This window comes from Trichosurus vulpecula, chromosome 2 (assembly GCF_011100635.1).
Source record: "Trichosurus vulpecula isolate mTriVul1 chromosome 2, mTriVul1.pri, whole genome shotgun sequence".
Classification (NCBI taxonomy): Eukaryota; Metazoa; Chordata; class Mammalia; order Diprotodontia; family Phalangeridae; genus Trichosurus; species Trichosurus vulpecula.
This window is the reverse complement of record NC_050574.1, coordinates 425,331,897-425,350,722: the sequence shown is the minus strand read 5'-3', so window position 1 is coordinate 425,350,722 and position 18,826 is coordinate 425,331,897. Positions and strand designations below refer to the sequence as shown.

Below are 18,826 nucleotides of genomic sequence, written 5' to 3'. Positions count from 1 at the left end.
CTTGAGCCTTTGTCTAAATTAGGAAAAAATATTCCCCATGGAGACCGTGGGCTTGCCTTACCAAGGGAACACGAATACTTCAAGATAGTTTTTCAGAGACTGGGGCTTTGCTCAGCAGGCAAGGACATGTCTGCTTCTGCAAGAACTGTTATTTGACCAACCAGTGCTGTCTCTTCAGCTAGGAATCCAGGCTCTAGAGGCGGAGGACCTAGGTTCAAATCCTGCTTCCAATATTACTTATGTGACCCTGGCCAAGTGATCTAACCTCCCTGAAACTAAGTTTCTAATCTTAAAATTAAATGTGTGCTCAGTGGCACTTTCAAGCTCTGAACACCTTCTATATCTACATTTGTGATCCTATAGGTTCAAGATTCAGGCAGGTAATTCCTCCAACTAGAATCTATGCTCTGTAAGTCCTCACTAAAAACCATCTGTGGTCTGGGTTCTCTCAGGGCACAGATGGGCATGTGCATACTCTCCTTGAAATAGCACTTTCCTAACCCCAAAGGCTCACATCATATAAACCAACCACGTTGCTCAGGCATTCCTCCAAACATACATCCCTTAAACCTCTACTGGCATTCAGACAAGGGAACTGGGTTAGTCAGGTCACTTGCCCTGAATTCTGTGATCTCAGTAGTTGGATATGAGCTGATTTTCCTGCCCAAGTGGACGATCATCAATCCCTTCCCCTTCACTATGACATTATATACCTAATGCATTCCCAACCTCCCACTCTCACATCCTTTGAGATGAGAACATTGGTATAGGGTTCTTGGACATGTATTTTGGCTATAACTTATTATTAGGTCTAATAATGATAATAGCTGACAGTATTTTATAAATTCATTTACATACCTTCTTCCTTGATTCTCACAGCAACTCAGTGGTGTATAGTACAAAGTATTATTATCCACATTTTATGGCTAAGGAAATTCAAGCAAAGAGATGTTAACTGAATTGCCTACATTCATATGACTTGTACGTAAGAAAGTCAGGATTATAATCCAAGGCCTCTGACTCACAAATTGGGGCTTTCTATCTCCCGGTTCGCCTTTCCCCCCCATTAAGCTGCTTCGATAGATTAATAGTATGCAGTTCATGTGATGGCGACTATATTGCATTACATTTCAATTTTAAAAGCACCAGTATGAGTAGTAATGTGTGGTTTTGTTTTTTAATTTCTATATGGGAATGTTGTCAACTTCTAGGTCCAGGAGTACCGAGAGGCCTTGGAGGGAATATTAATTAGAGGCAAGAATGGAATACATCTAATGCCAGAACTATATGCCATTCCTCCTGGCAAGGTACAGTGGATCTTGCAGAATCTGGGTTTTTCTTGTCATTTCTCTGATGTTTGTTAATTGTTGAATCATATGTTGGTAATTTCTTTCCACCTTTCTTGACCTAAGGCATCCTTTTCCCTGAGAGGAAATTATTTCTAAGACCGTTTGATAGCTTCACCAGATGATAAAGATATCTATAACTTTTGCTCAGGAGAACAGTGAACTTTGGGTAGGGTTGTCGTAGCACATTTGATGTTTGGCACAAATACTTTCTTGAAAAAAATCAGGTATGTTCAGGTTAAAGTAGGAGAGCCTTCAAAAATCACCTCAATTTTACTGCTGCTTCTTGGTAGCTTTCATCAAAAATATCACAGTCTGTTGTCTGACGTTTTAAAAGAGATGCATGGAAAATTATTCCTAACCTCCCTAAATATATCTATGACTTCCTTAGGACTTTTCTTTGACCCGAACACTTTCTCTAAGTTATTTTTGAAACTTGAATTTAAATGAGCAATTAGAAGTCTCTCTTTGGGTGAGATTAAATTATCCAATTCCAAAAACATTCCTTAAGAAAATGTTGCTTTCTCCAGTGTCCCAGATTTTTATGTGGCCGAGATACAAAATGGATGGTGGGGGGAAAGAGTGAATTAGAATGCATGAGATAAGGGGGAGGTAATTTGTAATATTTTTAATTTCAAAAGCTAGAGATACTTTATTATCTGTATCATGATAATTAAGACATCTGTTAAATACCTTAAATAATTTTCCACAGAAGTATGATAAATTAATATTTCTGTTTGCAGAAACATATGATGTAAAGCAGTACTGTCCAAAATGTGGCCTGCCTACAAGCATAGAAATTTACATAAATGCTTATACATAAATACATAAAAGCTGAGCTACCACAGAGCTCTCACTAAAATGGCAAATCAAAATATATTGTCTGTTGTTTCAATAAAAACCTAAGGTTGGACAGCGCTGATGTAAACCATATAAATAAAAAGGTGAAAAAGAGATGTTTTATCTGTAAAACTGAAGTGTTTTGGAAGCTATGACCAACCTAAGAGGCCAAGTTGGGTTTTAAGATAGGAATAGAGAGATAGAGACTAAATCTGTAATTTCTTTGGCATAGGGAATTCCCAGGTATGGAAACTCCCTCTCAGTCCAGGTCAGTGCCTTCTCTGCAACTCATATATAATGAATTTGGTTATTCTATAGATCATATTGTGTCCCTTTTCATGTAATCATAAACAGAATTTTATTAGTCACAACTGATGTTTCTGTGGCCACAGAATCACAAAATTTGAGAGAAGATATCTCAATGACTGTAAATGAAAGGAATCCCCACTGTAATATACCTGACAAGTGGTTAACCAGACCCTGCCTAACGATCTCCTAGGAGGGAGTGGGGTGCTATAGGAAAGGCAGACATAAGAGTTGTTAGAGGATGTAGCCGGAAGAATTGCCATTAACAGAAAAATGAAGGTAGAAAGGGGTTAAGGGTGGGACTGGTTTGGTATCAGTGTACTGGAAGCTCAGAATTAGTCTGCAGCTCTCTTTAGCAGCCAGAAAGGCTAATATTAGTCTTAGTTTCCATTGAGAGAGAGGAATTGCATCCAGAATGCAGGAGATGATAGTTATTCTGTATTCCCTACTAATCAAACCAGATTATTGTTTTTAGTTACGGGTGCCATGTTTAAGGAAGGGTGGTAATAAACTGGGGAACAACTAGGATAATGAAGGGTTAGAAGACCATGCCATATATCAGTTGAAGATACTAGAGATGTTTAACTTGCAGAAGAGAAGACTTGCAGGTGGAGAGGGGGTAGTATTATAGCCATCTCTAAGTATTGGAAGGGCCAGCATATGGAAAAGAATTTAGATCTTGTCATGCTTAGCTCCAGAAGGAAGAAAGGTAAGCAGTGGATGAAAGCTGTAGAAAAGTAGGTTTTGGCCCAATGTCAGTAAAGTTTCCTATCTGTTGTGTGTAGTGAAGGCTGTCAGAAAGTGAAAGGGTTATCTGGGGAGGCAGTGTGTTTCTACGTCACTGGAAGGCTTCAGACTAAGACCAAGTGGCCATTGTTTGAATATGTCCAAGAAGAGATTCCTGTTTTGATACAAGTTAGGCCTTTGAGGTCATTTCTAATTCTGAGAGCAATGATTGGATAGATTTTTCCCCCTTTTATTTGTTTTTCCAGATTACAGTAGTTTTCTCTTAGTAAATAGCACCACCTTGTGGTAATATGGTCGTATATTGTCTTGTTTCGAAACTGGACATTTTTGGAATGCAGTTTTGGGTAATATGACCAATGCCAATATTATAGATTTACCATGTTTAACCTACAGAGTTTAGATTTAAGGGTCATGGTTTAATATCTGATAAATACAAATCTGTATTATGACGAACCATGCTAAAACAATTGAGGACCATTGTATGGCATAAAGAACATTTAATTTAGGATCCGTGTATCTGAGCTTTAGTTCCAGCTTTTGCACTAGTTCTGTGACCTTGGATATGTCATTTCACCCCTCCAGCCTCTATCCCATGTCTGAGTTTCCATATCTGTAAAATGAGGGAGTTAAATTATGTAATCTCTAAGGTACATTAATTCTGGTTCCTTATAGCTGAAAGATAAGAGGCACAGTCAAAGAACAGAGGCCGGGATTCCTGTTCTTCATCTTTCCATTTATGCATATGTGTATATTCAAGCATGTATTACCCATGTGAGATGGAATCATTAAAACATAAGACTTCAGAGATGATCTGATTCAATGCCTCCATTTTATAGATAAGAAACTCAGGCCAAGTGAGATTAAGTGACGTGTTCAAGATCATGTAGCTAGTTACTAACGTGGCAGAGTCAGGAGCAGCAGCATCCAAGTTACCTGATTCCTGGGGCCAGGCTACATTTATCTGTGTAAGTTGGATTGACCCACTTTATGACTTCTGCGAATTTACTTCTCCAGGTAGATGAAGAATATAAGAATCCTCACACCGTGGATAGAGTTCCACTTGGGAAGATACCTCATTTGTGGGGCCAGTCTTTGTATATCCTCAGTTCCCTGTTGGCAGAGGTAAGAGCTTTTGTGTTTTAACAAACTGGAGTACTACTTTTGAGGTTTAGTGAGCTAAAAAACTGAGGCACCCTTTTTTTAGTTTCCTAGGAGGCAAAACCAATTATTTCTCTCTGTTTATGTCTTTAGAAATCTGTTGGTGTGTGTTACTTGTGTAGAACTGACAGCTATTACATTTAACCTAAAGCTTAGAGGAATCGGGTTGAGGCAAATAAACAGCTCTCCAGTACACTCCTGCATTCAGGACCTGAATCTCTCCTACTTCAGCGGTCATTCTTTTCTGCTTGTCCTTTGATCTCTTTGTTCCACAGACAAGCAGGTACTAACCTCACCTGGAATTTTGATTTATGTTCACTTCCCAACTCAGACCCTCCTTAGCCCTTTTCCAGGTGAGAACCTCTCAGTGGTTTCCCTGATCACTGGCACTGGCCTTGCCTGAGCCAAGATGTAATAAGATCGTCTGCTTCCAGCCTCCCAATGGCAGCCCGAAGAACTGTGGCAACGGTGTCAGGCCTGGCAGTGTTGAAAGCTGACGAAGACCATATAATCAGCCCCAGATATCACTTGGAGTCCACCATATTTTTTTTTTGCTCCCTAGGCAGAGGCCCTCACAGGTCATCTCTGACACGTAATCTGATAACTCCATTTGCAGCGGAGTAATATTCACCAAATTGTCAAAAGTGGGACAAAGGCAGAATGCCTGACCGTGAAGGTGACTTTACAGAATGTGTGTAGTCTGTATGCATGCTTGATTGTGCTCTTTGGGTTCCAGTGCCTCTGCATTTTTTTTTTCAGAAGTTGATGAATCTACTGCTTCAGGGTCTGCTGTACCAGGAGCTAGTGTTTTCTCTGAATAATATCCCTGTTAAAAAAGCAAAAACGAAAAAAGGGGCAGCTGGGTGCCGCAGTGAGTAGAGCACCAGCCCTGGAGTCAGGAGGACCTGAATTCAAATGTGGCCTCAGACACTTGCCACACTTACTAGCTGTGTGACCTTGGGCAAGTCACTTAACCCCAATTGCCTTCCCTTTTCCCCTCCAAAAACAAATCCCCATTAGCAGGGAGCTAATATATGCTACAGTAGGGGATGCCAGTCTCTATTAAAGACCAGTGAGAGTTCTCTGACCTCATAGGATGCTACTGTCACTTCCTTCCTGGGTTCTCTTTACTAATAGTACAACTCACTGATCTTCTGAAGAGCCCCCAGGTTTTTCAGTAGACACCAGAGGTGACAGGGCACATATGATGACCTAGAGACCAAGTTTATCTTCATTTCTGTGTGTCTCAACCTGCAGGAAGACTTACACCTCCAACATCACCATAAGGGCCACTGTTTTACAAGCTACACTACTTTCTGCCAAGCTCTGGCCCTACATGTAATTCTCCCACAAGTTGATGGATATAGAAAGGGGCTAGATAGTCTGAGAGAAGAAGTAATCCATAGCCAAAGCTCTGTTTGAAGCCTAGAAGCAGTAGTGATACCTCATCTTCGTCTGCTTTGACCATAAAAATCTAGAATGTCTTCGTCATTCCCAGCAGCTTAATCAGTGCCACAGTAGGGGATGCCAATCTCTATTAAATCAGATATTATTTTTAATTGGTTTCACCTTACTTATTGCCTACATTAATGACTATTGAAATTTGGAGGCAAATGCACTATCATGACATCCTAGGTGGTTAGGTGGTACATTGGAGAGAGACTTAGACTTGGAGTCAGAATGACCCAAATTCAAATCTTGCCCTCAGACACTTACTATCCTTGTGATCTTGGGCAAGTAACAACTTTGCCTCAGCCTCAGTTTCCTTATCTGTAAAATAGAGATAATAGTAGTCCCTACTCGATAGGATTGTTATAAAGCTAGATTTGCAAACTTTAAAGCACTGGAGAAATACTAGCTGCTGTTTTTATTCTTCTTATAAAAACTAACATTTGAGCGTCCAGAGAATCATTTATCAATCAAACGGTAAGCATTTATTAAGCCTCTCCTGTGTCTCGGGCCTGGTGCTTGGCATTAGGGAGGCAGCGACAAATAATGAAGCAATTCCTGTTCACAAGGATTCCACATTCTATAGGAGGAGACGAGTGCATGTGCATGGATGGATGAATGGGATAAATATAAAGAGAATAAATACAGTTAACACAAAAAGGGAGGACTTAGACGTTGAAGGAAGGTGAGGAAAGGCTTTATGTCAAAGGTGGCACTTGAGCTGCGTCTCAGAGAAAGATGGGAAATGATGCAATAGACAAGATGTTCCAGGGAATGGTCACTGCAGGGGCAGAGACGGGAAATGGATGGTCACGTGGGAGAAAAAGAGGACTGTTTGTCTGGATCACGTAATATGTGAGGGGAAGTGATGTCCAGTGGCATGAGAAAAATAGGTTGAGGCCAGGTTGTAAAGGGTCTTAAAAGCTAAACAGGGGGGCAGCTAGGTGGCGCAGTGAGTAGAGGACTGGCCCTGGAGTCAGGAGGACCTGAATTCAAATTTGGCCTCAGATACTTGGCACGCTTACTAGCTGTGTGACCTTGGGGAAGTCACTTAACCCCAATTGCCCTACCTCCCTCACTCAAAAAAAAAATTAAAAAAAGAAAAGCTAACCAGAGGAGTTTGTATTTTATCCTGGGGCATCTCTGGCAATAAGGAATCAGTAAAGTTAGTTGTCAATAAAGCACCATGGCCAGATCCGGGCTTAAAGAAGATGACTGTGGCAGCAGTATGCCAGATGGATTTGGGAAGGAAGGTAAGAGGCTTGATTAGTTCAGGTGATGGCTGAGTAGAGTGGGTCAGAAGTGAGAGGTGTTATGGAGGTATAAATAGCAAGATTTGACAACCAGTTGTATATATGAGATGAAAGAGGTTGAGGAGTGAAGTATGACTGAGAGGTTAGAAGAATGGTAGTGCCAATAACAGAAATAAGAGAAAGATACTGAATTCTGTTTTGGACTTACTGAGTTTGAGGTGTCTCTGGGACATCCAGTTCAAAATCTTCAATAGATACTTGGTGATGTGGGATGAAATCTCAGGAGAAACTGAGGCTACATCTGTTAGTCATCTATATGAAGATGTAAATTCAATCCATTAGAGTTCATGAGCTCACAAAGAGAAAGTATAAAGAGAAGAGGAGGCCCAGTGACAGAGCTTTGTGACCCTGAGCAAGTCTCCTCTTTGTGCTTCTGTTTCCTCATCTGTAAAATGAGGAGGTTGGATTTGAGGGCCTCTTAAGTTCTTCATCTATATATCTTATGATCTGTGATATTATGAAAACCAAGAGAAGAGAGAGTATATCTAAGCAGAGAGTATGGCTAACAGTGCCAAATGCAGCAGACAGTTTAAGAACGAGGACTGAGAAAAGATCATCATTTCTGGAAATTAAGAGATCATTGGTAACTTTGGAGAAAGCGATTTCAATTGAGTAATGTTGTCAGAAGCCAGTTTCAAAAGAACTGAGTGAGAGAGCAGAGGAATTTGAGGCAATGAGTGTAGGCAGTTTTTTTTCTAGGAGTTTGAGAAAGGGAGAGATATTAAATGATAACTTGAGGGAGTAGTAGGGTCTAGTGAAGACTTTTTAAGGATGTAGATACTTAGATATATTTGAATTGAAGGCATCAGAGAAGGAACCAGCAGGTAAATAGTGGTTGAAGGTTAAAAAGAGAGGAGGGGTAACTGAGGTTGCAATCGGCTGGAGAAAACTGGAAGGTATATTGTAGAACAGGTGACCTTGGCAAGGAGAAAGGCCACTTTGTTTCAGAGACAAGGGGAAGAAGAGAATGGGCAAATGACATCAAGATATTTTGAGATTAAGAGAAGGGGAGAAGAGGGAGTTCATGGCAAATGACTTCAGTTTTCTCAGTAAAGCAAGAGATAAGGTCTTCCTCTAGGAAAGAGGGGAGTGATTTGGACAACTTGCAGAAACATTTGTTGGGAAAGCTTCTGGGAGGAAAAAGAGAATCCATTAGGGGAAAATAAAGGACTGCTGTTGCAATGAGGGCCCTTTTGAAGTTGGATAACATGAATTTGTAATGTAATTAGCATAGCCGTGTGATTTCCTCTAGCCTTATTCAGCAGCATGTACATAGGAGCAGAAGGATAGGTGGTAGAAAGTATTACAGAACTAAGATTTGGCCAAGAATGAATTCCATAGACAAAAAAAGGCTGAAAGATTTGAGAGTAAAGGACTATAGAGTTGACTCTTAATAGGATTGAGATTTGAAAGGGAGGAAAGTGGAGTCAGAGATGAACTAATAGCCTTAGATTGTACTAAGAGGGGATTGCAAGTAATAGTGAAGGTGAAGAAAAGCTTAGGAGGGGTGAGGAACAGAGAGAGATGGAATGATAGGGAGTTATGGTCAAATAGATGAATGTCAGAGTTTTCCTTGATAAAGGAAATAGAACACTTGTGAATAATATAAGATTAAGTATATGATGGAATTCATCTCTGTAGCTGAAGTTGTAAAGAGATTTAAGGAGATTTAGGAATTGGTAGGTTAGACTAAGCTTTGCATTTATTAAACAAACCTTAGTCAGTTACTGGGGCAAATCTGCCGGCAGCAGGGAGAGGACAACTATATTCAGGCCCAGTATTCAAGCAAGGTGCCAACTGGTATGATTGCAAGAAACAAATGCTCCTTGAACATAAAAGATCAGATCTGGCTGTCCTTTTGAAACATCTGAATCAGCAAACTTTCCTGGAATCTGACATAAAGGATAGTAGGCCTCTCCCTCGTTGTATTAACCCACCTCAATTCGTATTAATGCTATCTTCCATAGTTTTTCTTACATGGGACTCCTCTTGACCCTAAACTCCATACTCTCAATCTGCCACTATTTCTTATATATGGGTAAGAAGAATACACTGTTCAAGATATCCATGACTCATTGAGGTGATAAATATTTGTTGGATTGGAATCATAATGGGACTCAGAGGAGGCCATGGGAGGCAGTGTACAATGTACATACACTAGAATTCAGAAGAGGCCCACCAGCAAACCAACCCCAGTATCTCATAATCTGAAGGTCTGGAAAGGTGGTATGTGACTCAGTCTAGAAGATAGGTTGAGTCAGGAGGCTTAGCAGATTGTGCTGGCAAGTGAGTATTAGGCAAAGGGTACAACCAGCCACACTAAAAAAAGACTAGTGCTTTAGAGAATCAAGGTGAACCAGACAAAGAAGTTAACTCCTTGGTGCTCCCTGCATGTTGACTTCCTGACATTTTTTCAAGAAAGAAATTCAAGTTCTCAAGAGCCATATGAAAAAAGTCACTAATAATTAGAGAAATGCAAATTAAAGGAACTTTGAGGTTTCTTCTCAAACCCACCAAATTTGCAAAGTTACTTTTAAAAAAATAGGAAAATTGAAGTGTTTGAAGGACTGTGAGAAAACAGGCACATTAGTGCACTATTGGTGGAGCTGTGTGTCCAGGCATTCTGGAAAGCAATTTAAATCTATGCTCAAAAAGTCACTGTGTGTATACCCTGTGATTCAGCAATAACACTACTAGAGCCATACCCCAAAGACATCAAAGGAAAAAGAAAAGGACCCATAGGTTAGCACAAAATTATAGCCAGTCTTTTTGTAGTGGCAAAGAACTGGAAAGTAAACCTGTTCCATTGAGATACATACACATAGAGATAAGAAAATAAACATAAGTACAATAGGGCAAATAAACAAATCCAATAAAACTATAGCTTTAAGGGTGTTAGCTCCTTTGGCAATGTCCATGATCTTCAGGTGCCTCACAAGCACCTTCTGTGCCTCTTTCCAGCATCTGTGCATGGATCAGGGCAGGTGTGTGGAGGTGGGGGTTGCAATGCAAACAGGATCAGAGGCAAGATAGAGGAATTGCAGACAAAATGGAGTTGTTTTAGCTTTCTCTGTTACCTGTGCAGACTATAAGGATTATCCATCTTGGTTGAAATTGAATGAATGAATGAACCAGCCTTTATTAAGCTCTTACTATATGCAAGTCACTGTGCTAAAGCTGGACACAACATGGAAGAGAAAGAAAATCTGTTCTCAAGGTATGAGTCATTACATCTAAGGAGGTTTCCTGTATAAGTCAGAAAGATGGAAAAATCCTGTGGTCCTTAGAGTGAGGAAGAAAAAAAAAGCAGATGTCATTGTGTCATCTTTAATGTCATTTACATTAATATTCAGGTTTCTGAGGTCCTTTTTTTTTGGCAGATGTGTGTGGGCAATTATCTCCCTGGCCTTCCATTTTTAGTTTTAAAACCTTTTTAATCATTAGATTTTTCAAACCTCCAAGTAGGTATGTTTTTACTGGTACCCAAATTCATGCTATCCCTAGTAAAGAGTCTATTATTCATTTCTTTTAAGCCATGATCCAAAAATCTTTTGAAGCCCTTGCCATCAGTTACGCAGCCTAAGATTCCAGTTTCTTCCCCAGGAATTTGTGCTCTTCAGCAGTTATTCACCTCTTTAATTGTTTTTTTTTTCCTTCTTTGTTTTCACTTTGAAGCATTTCATCCATTCTTTGACAAAACTTTGAATTCTCCTTTGGATAGACATTCCTCCAGCTTCTCCCTTTATGTGTGTAAACAAATAGCATGGCTGTTATTAGGTATTGACAGTAAATACTCAAGAGGTCAATAAAATTTTTCTTGCCTTCCTCCACACTCAGTGAAACCTAGAGCCTCAGTTTTCTATCACTCTTAATTACTCTTTTGGCTTTTTCTCTCCCAAGGGACTGCTTTCTGTTTTGCTTCACCTACTTGCTACCCCAGTGGCTCTGTGAGTGGGGCCTCCCTAGTGCTGCTTACTCTATTGCAGACTTTCCAGCCATTTTCAAGGGCATTCCCCACCTCCTTGGAGGTATTGTTACTTGGTCAAGTGTCTTTTCTTATTAAATGAACATACCTATGAGAAAGTCTTATTCAGAATCAAATTTACAACTACCTCTTCTGTATCTGCTCTTCTCACTCTAATCAGACTTCTGATGAGCTCTACCTCCTCCTTGTTTAATTGATGTAACAATGTTATTATGTCAATTATATTCTCAGGTCTGTTAATGTTGCTGGAGTTTTGATTCTGTTGCAGAATTAGAAATCCAATTAAATTTTTATGTACTCTTCCCCTAAAGGCAGCATACACTGATAGTAGAGATTGCCTTCTCTATGCCCTGTCTCCGCTATTTTTGTCTTTTTTCTCCACTTTCAGCGTTCCTTACCTTTTTAGGTATCAGTTGCCTCAGAATGGGTCATATTCTGTATTGTAGAAGATGCGTCTTATAGTCTTTTTGACATTAAGTTGTGAGAGAACTATTTCCTCTCCTCCCTATTTGCTTTCCCCCCAAAGTTTACTTGGAATCATTAATGCTTTATCCACAGGAATGTTTCAGTAATGGTGCAATTTCTAGCATCAGTGAAACATATTGAGGGGAAGGGGAGGGAAGGCTTACTAGGGCCCCTAAAAGCATACCATCAGAAAACTACCTCTTCAGCCTGTGCATGAAACTAGCTGTTCATGAGCCAGAAGCGTCTTGTTTCTAGCATTGTTTCAGTATTTGACAGAGAATTGAAGTTCTGGTGTAAATAGTCCAACATTTTTCAGATGTTGCTGCTCCTGTAAACCTTGCTACCATTGTTTAGCCAATACTTTTAAAATACCCACTGAGAGACTACTTACCAAGTGTGGAGTGATTTGAAACTCAAATGAGGAATTCACCAGTCCTAATAGTATAGTGAATCAAGAAAATGGGGAGAGGTGTAGCCTGGGGTGGAAAGAGCACTGCTCTTGTCATTGTGCTAGGGGCTTGATATACAGACAAAAAAATATAGGAGGCAGACTCTGCCCTCAAAGTGCTTTCATTCTCTGTAGGAAATAATGTACATGTTTAAGTAGGTACAAAGTAAAACAAGGTAATGTAGAGAGAGGGCTGTGAAGAAGAAACCCTAGCTGCCAAGGGAATCAGACAGGGCTTATGTGGGGCAGAGTTTTGAAGGAGGCCAGGGATTCTAAGGACAAACCAAATGGTCTTTCCTTGAATCCTAGTGACGTATTTTTTTCTATAGTTGATTGTTGCAATGGAAAAAGTACTCTTAAATGTGCCATACTATATATTGTGAGATTACAAACATTTTTATTTCTAAACCTGAGGTTTGGGATGAAGTTTTGGGTAGACACCATGTTTATAGTAGTAATAAAAAGATAGACCATATTTTTCATTTCTTCTTTTCTGTAGGGATTCCTAGCCACTGGGGAAATTGATCCCTTGAATAGAAGATTTTCAACAGCAGTCAAACCTGATGTTGTAGTACAAGGTTTGTAGTTGTACTGTCTATTCACATTTAACTTTTAATAACCACTGTTACTGTAATTGCTTCCCAATTAATGAAATAATGCATAGAGTTTAGTACACATTAGTAACAACTGTTTAATGCCATAATTAGCATCTTCCAAAAGCAAAAAAAAATTCATAGCAGATAATATATTTAAATACTGTAGTGAATCTGTGATCTCATTGATTAGTGGATATTCCTTAAAAAACTACAGATTATGATTCATGCCTGCCCATTTTCTATGATTTTTGTTCATGACCTCCCTAATAATAAAGTTTCATTAAATCGGTTATTTTCGTAAATCTAAATCATTAATAACAGCCTTGTAAGATTTGTCCTCAGTAGTATGTTTGCTATACATGACCTAATGAATACAGTTGTAGCAGTTAACCATTGAAAAATACAAAATAGTTGTAGTGAGAAATCAGAATGTAATTGATTATTTTATCCGTTACATTTATTTGGATATCAGGAGGGGACTACCTCCATTTCTCTTTCTATCCCCAATATTACCACTACTTTAGTTCAGACTTTTTGTCTTACCTGAACTGTAGCAATAGCCTTTGAACTGGTTTCCTGTTTCTTGTCTCTTCTGTTGCTCTAATATCCACACACACAGCCTGTGGATTAATCTTCTTAAAGCACAGCTCTGCTCATGTTACTCCCTAGCTTAAACAGTCATCAGTGGCTCCTCATTTCCCATAGGTTAAAGTACAAATTTAATCCTGGCATTCAAACCGTTCAAAATTGGCCCCTGCCTGTCTTTTCTGCCTAATCTCTTCATTTTTTAATACTTTATTTTATTTTTTTCCAATTACATATAAAAACAATTTTTTACATTCATTTTTAAAACTTTGAGTTCCAATACTTAAAACATTTCCATATTAGTCATGTTGTAAAAGAAAGCACAGGCCAAAAAATATCCCATGAAAAATACAGTTTAAAAAAAAGTATTCTTTCATTTGCATTTAGACTTCATCAGTTTTTTTCACTGGAGATGGATAAGATTTGTCATTATAAGTCCTTTGGAATAGTCTTAGATCATTGTATTGCTGAGAATAACTAAGTCATTCACAGTTGATCATTATACAGTATTGCTGTTGCTATGTACAGTGTTCTCCTGGTTTTGCTCACTTCACTTTGCATCAATTCACATAAGTCTTCCCAGGCTTTTCTGAAACCATTCTGCTTGTCATTTCTTATAAGCACAATAGTATTCCATCACAATCATATATATTAGCTTGTTCAGTCATTCTCCAATTTATAGGTGTACCCTAAATTTCCAGTTCTTAGACAATCTAATATGTGTGAGGTGGTACCTCATGGTTGTATTAATTTGCAATTCTCTAATCAGTAGTGATTTAAGCATTTTTTCACATGACTATAAATAACTGATTTCTTCTTCTGAAAACTACCTATTCCTATCTTTTGACCATTTATCAATTGAAGAGTGACTTGTGTTCTTAAAAATTTGATTCAGTTCTTTATCTGTTTGGGAACTGAGGTCTTTACCAGAGAAACTTCCTGCAAAAATTTTTTCCAGTTTTCTGCTTTCCTTCTAATCTTGACTGCATTAGTTTTGTTCGTGTAAAACTTTATTAATTTAATGTAACAAAATTATCCATTTTATGGTCTGTAATATTCTTTATCTTTTGTTTACCAGCAACTCATAGACATGTCTAAAACTAGACTTTTCATCTTGCCCCCCATTCTTCCTGTATCCATAGATTTAACAGGTAAACTATTCCTTGCTCCGCGAATTTGCTTATGGTATCACCCTTTATGTCTAACTCATGTAATCCAGTCTGTTTTGCACTTCCATTTTATGAGTGTTCGTCCCATTCACATTCATAGTTTATTCAGTAATTGCCTATTTCCCTCCATCCTACTTTTTTTCTGTTTCTTCTTCTTCTTCTTCTTCTTCTTCTTCTTCTTCTTCTTCTTCTTCTTCTTCTTCTTCTTCTTCTTCTTCTTCGCCTTCGCCTTCTCCTTCTCCTTCTCCTTCTCCTTCTCCTTCTCCTTCTCCTTCTCCTTCTCCTTCTCCTTCTCCTTCTCCTTCTCCTTCTCCTTCTGCTTCTCCTTCTTCTTCTTCGTCTTTCTCTCTCTCTCTGTCTCTCCTTTCACTCTTTCCCTCCTTAAAAGTGTTTTGGAGGGCAGAGGCAAGATGGCAGCTGGAAAGCAGGGACTTGCATGAGCTCCCCCCAGCATCCTCCTATAAAAATGGCTCTGAACAAATTCAGAACTGCAGAACCCATGAGATAGCAGAGGGAAGCAGAGCTCCAGCCCAGGACAGCCTGGATAGTCGCAGAGTTAGGTCTATGTCATGGAGCTGGGAGGGGAGCAGAGCCCAGCATGGGCTGCGCCCTGACCAATCAGACCAGGAGCCCAGCGGAACAGGCCCTAGAAACTTGAATTAGTGAGCTGTGGCAGCTACCAGACTTCTCAACCCACAAACACCAAAGACAAGAGAGAAGGTTAGTGGGGAAAACTGCCGGGGACAGAGTGAAAGGAGTTCCCAGTTCGGCCACCACCCCGGGGGCAGCGGAGAAGGTGCAGCGACAGAACTGCAGCTGCAGTAGCTTCAGGCCCCAGCCCACCTGGTGGGAGGAATTAAGTGGCAGATCTGAGCAGGAGTGCAGAGCCAGCTTAGATCTGAGTCTGGTCCAGGTTGGCAGTTCTTGGCAGGGGAGGAGCGCTGGTGTGGCAGAGCTTGCTGTGTAGAAATAACTCTGAAAACAGCGCAGCCCCTCAAGCTTGGGACAAAGTACTCTCTACAAGCAGTCATATCCCGACAAAAAACTTAAGGGTCAAGCAAGTTGGCTGGGAACATAGCCAGGCAGTGAAAATGGAGCCAGATTCAGACTCGGACTTTGGAATCTTTCTTTGGTGACAAATAAGACCAAAACATACAGCCAGAAAAAGTCAACAAAGTCGAAGAGCCTACATCAAAAGCCTCCAAGAAAAACATGAACTGGTCTCAAGCCATGGAAGAGCTCAAAAAGAATTTGGAAAAGCAAGTTAGAGAAGTAGAGGAAAAACTGGGAAGAGAAATGAGAAGGATGTGAGAAAACCATGAAAAACAAGTCAATGGCTAAGGAGACCCAAAAAATACTGAAGAAAATACCACCTTAAAAAAATAGACTTGAGCCAAGATGGCGGCTGGTAAGCAGGGAATAATGTGAGCTCCGTACGGAGACCCTCCAGAAACTTATAAAAAATGGCTCTGAACCAATTATAGAACGGCTGAACCCACAAAACAGCAGAGGGAAGTAGAGCCCCAACCCAGGGCAGCCTGGATGGTCTCTGGGTGAGGTCTATCCCACACGGAGCTGGGAGCTGGGAACGGAGTGGAGCAGAGCACAGCCTGAGCGGCGTGGACCATCCAGACCAGGAGCCGGGCGGAGGGGGCCCTAGCGCCCTGATTCAGTGAGCTGCGGCAGTTACGAGACTTCTCAACCCACAAACACCAAAGACTGCTGAGAAGGTTAGTGGGAAAAGCTGCAGGAGTGGAAGGAGTTCGCGGTTCGGCTTCCAGCCCCGGGGGCAGCGGAGGTGGGGCAGCTACAGCTGTTGTTACTTCCGGCTCCAGGACCACCTGGTGGGAGGAATTAAGTGGCGGATCAGAGCAGGGGTGCACAGCCTGCCGAAGATCTAAGCCCAGTTCGGGTTGGGGGTTGGGGAAGGAGCAGTGCTGGTGTGGCAGAGCTGGCACCTCCCCCCCAAACGTGGAACATAGAACTCTGTAATCTACAAGCAGTCGTACCCCACTGAAAAACTCAAGGGTCAAGTTAGTTGGCTGGGAATATGGCCAGGCAGCGAAAACGCACTGAGATTCAGTCTCAGACTTTGCATTCTTTCTTTGGTGACAAAGAAGACCAAAACATACAGACAGAAGAAATTAATAAAGTCAAAGAGCCTACCACAGAAACCTCCAAGAAACACATGAACTGGTCCCAGGCCATGGAAGAGCTCAAAAAGGAGTTGGAAAAGCAAGTTAGAGAAGTAGAGGAAAAATTGGGAAGAGAAATGAGAAGGATGTGAGAAAACCATGAAAAACAAGTCAATGACTTGCTAAAGGAGACCCAAAAAAATACTGAAAAATACACTGAAGAAAACAACACCTTAAAAAACAGACTAACTCAAATGGCAAAAGAGCTCCAAAAAGCCAATGAGGAGAAGAATGCCTTGAAAGGCAGAATTACCCAAATGGAAAAGGAGGTCCAAAAGACCACTGAAGAAAATACTACTTTAAAAATTAGATTGGAGCAAGTGGAAGCTAGTGACTTTATGAGAAATCAAGATATTATAAAACAGAACCAAAGGAATGAAAAAATGGAAGACAATGTGAAATATCTCATTGGAAAAACCACTGACCTGGAATATAGATCCAGGAGAGATAATTTAAAAATTATTGGACTACCTGAAAGCCATGATCCAAAAAAGAGCCTAGATATCATCTTTCAAGAAATTATCAAGGAGAACTGCCCTGATATTCTAGAGCCACAGGGCAAAATAGAAATTGAAAGAATCCATCGATCACCTCCTCAAATAGATCCCAAAAAGAAATCTCCTAGGAATATTGTCGCCAAATTCCAGAGCTCCCAGATCAAGGAGAAAATACTGCAAGCAGCCAGAAAGAAACAATTTGAGTATTGTGGAAACCCAATCAGAATAATCCAAGATCTAGCAGCTTCTACATTAAGAGATCGAAGGGCTTGCGATGCGATATTCCGGAGGTCAATGGAGCTAGGATTAAAACCTAGAATCACCTACCCAGCAAAACTGAGTATCATGCTCCAAGGCAAAATATGGATTTTCAATAAAATAGAGGACTTTCAAGCTTTCTCAGTGAAAGGACCAGAACTGAATAGAAAATTTGACTTTCAAACACAAGAATCAAGAGAAGCCTGAAAAGGTAATCAAGAAACGGAAATTGCAAGGGACTTACTAAAGTTGAACTGTTTTGTTTACATTCCTACATGGAAAGATGATGTGTATGACTCATGAGACCTCAGTATTAGGGTAGTTGAAGGGAATATGCATATATATATATATGTTTATGTATATATATATATAGGTGAATGTGTATGTATGTATCTGTTTATATGTATGCATGTGTATGTAGGTGTATATATATATGTGTGCTTTTATATATGGATATACAGATATATATATGTATGTATATATATATACATACATATATATATATGTAAAAGAGAGAGAACAGACACAGGGTGAGTTGAAGATGAAGGGAAGATATGTAAAAGAAATAAAATGTAATTAAGGGATGAGAGAGCAACATACTGAGAGAGGGAGATAGGGAGAGATAGAATGGGGTGGATTATCTCGCCTAAAGGTGGCAAGAGGAAGCAGTTCTGTGGGAGGAGGGGAGAGGGCAGGTGAGGGGGGAATGAGTGAACCTTGCTCTCATCAGATTCGGCCTGAGGAGGGAATACCATACATACTCAGTTGGGTATCTTACCCCACAGGAAAGAAGAGGGAGGAAGATAAAGAAAAATAAAAGGGGGAGGGATGATGGAGGGGAGGGCAGATGGGGGTGGAGGTAATCAAAACAAACACTTTGGAAAGGGGACAGGGTCAAGGGAGAAAATTCAATAAAGCGGGATGGGTTGAGAAGGAGCAAAATGTAGTTAGCCTTTCACAACATGAGTATTGTGGAAGGGTTATAAATAATGATACATGAGTGGCCTAGGTTGAAGTGCTCGACTTCTTAGGGAGGGTGGGTGGGAAGGGAAGAGGGGAGAGAATTTGAAACTCAAAGTTTTAAAAACAGATGTTCAAAAACAAAAAAAAAGTTTTTGCATGCAACTAAAAAATAAGATACACAGGCAATGGGGCATAGAAATTTATCTTGCCCTACAAGAAAGGAAGGGAAAAGGGGATGAGAGGGGAGGGGGGTGATAGAGGGGAGGGCTGACTGGGGAACAGGGCAACCAGAATATATGCCATCTTGGAGTGGGGGGGAGGGTAGAAATGGGGAGAAAATTTGTAATTCAAACTGTTGTGAAAATGCTGAAAACCAAATATGTTAAATAAATAAATTAAAAAAAAATAGACTTAACTCAAATGGCAAAAGAGCTCCAAAAAGCCATTGAGGAGAAGAATGCCTTGAAAGGCAGAATTACCCAAATGGAAAAGGGGGTCCAAAAGAC

The 18,826-nt window shown here is 40.2% G+C and overlaps 1 protein-coding gene across 4 annotated transcripts in view; it reads left to right on the top strand.

Moving 5' to 3' along the window:
• PHKA2 (phosphorylase kinase regulatory subunit alpha 2) overlaps positions 1-18,826 on the top strand; it is a 113,176-nt gene that overhangs the window by 57,859 nt on the left and 36,491 nt on the right. For all 4 annotated transcript variants that reach the window (XM_036745893.1, XM_036745891.1, XM_036745892.1 and 1 more), the window contains 3 exons: positions 1,212-1,307; positions 4,254-4,361; positions 12,557-12,635. In XM_036745893.1, the coding sequence (XP_036601788.1) occupies positions 1,212-1,307; positions 4,254-4,361; positions 12,557-12,635 (283 nt within the window). The remainder of the gene's footprint in view (positions 1-1,211; positions 1,308-4,253; positions 4,362-12,556; positions 12,636-18,826) is intronic.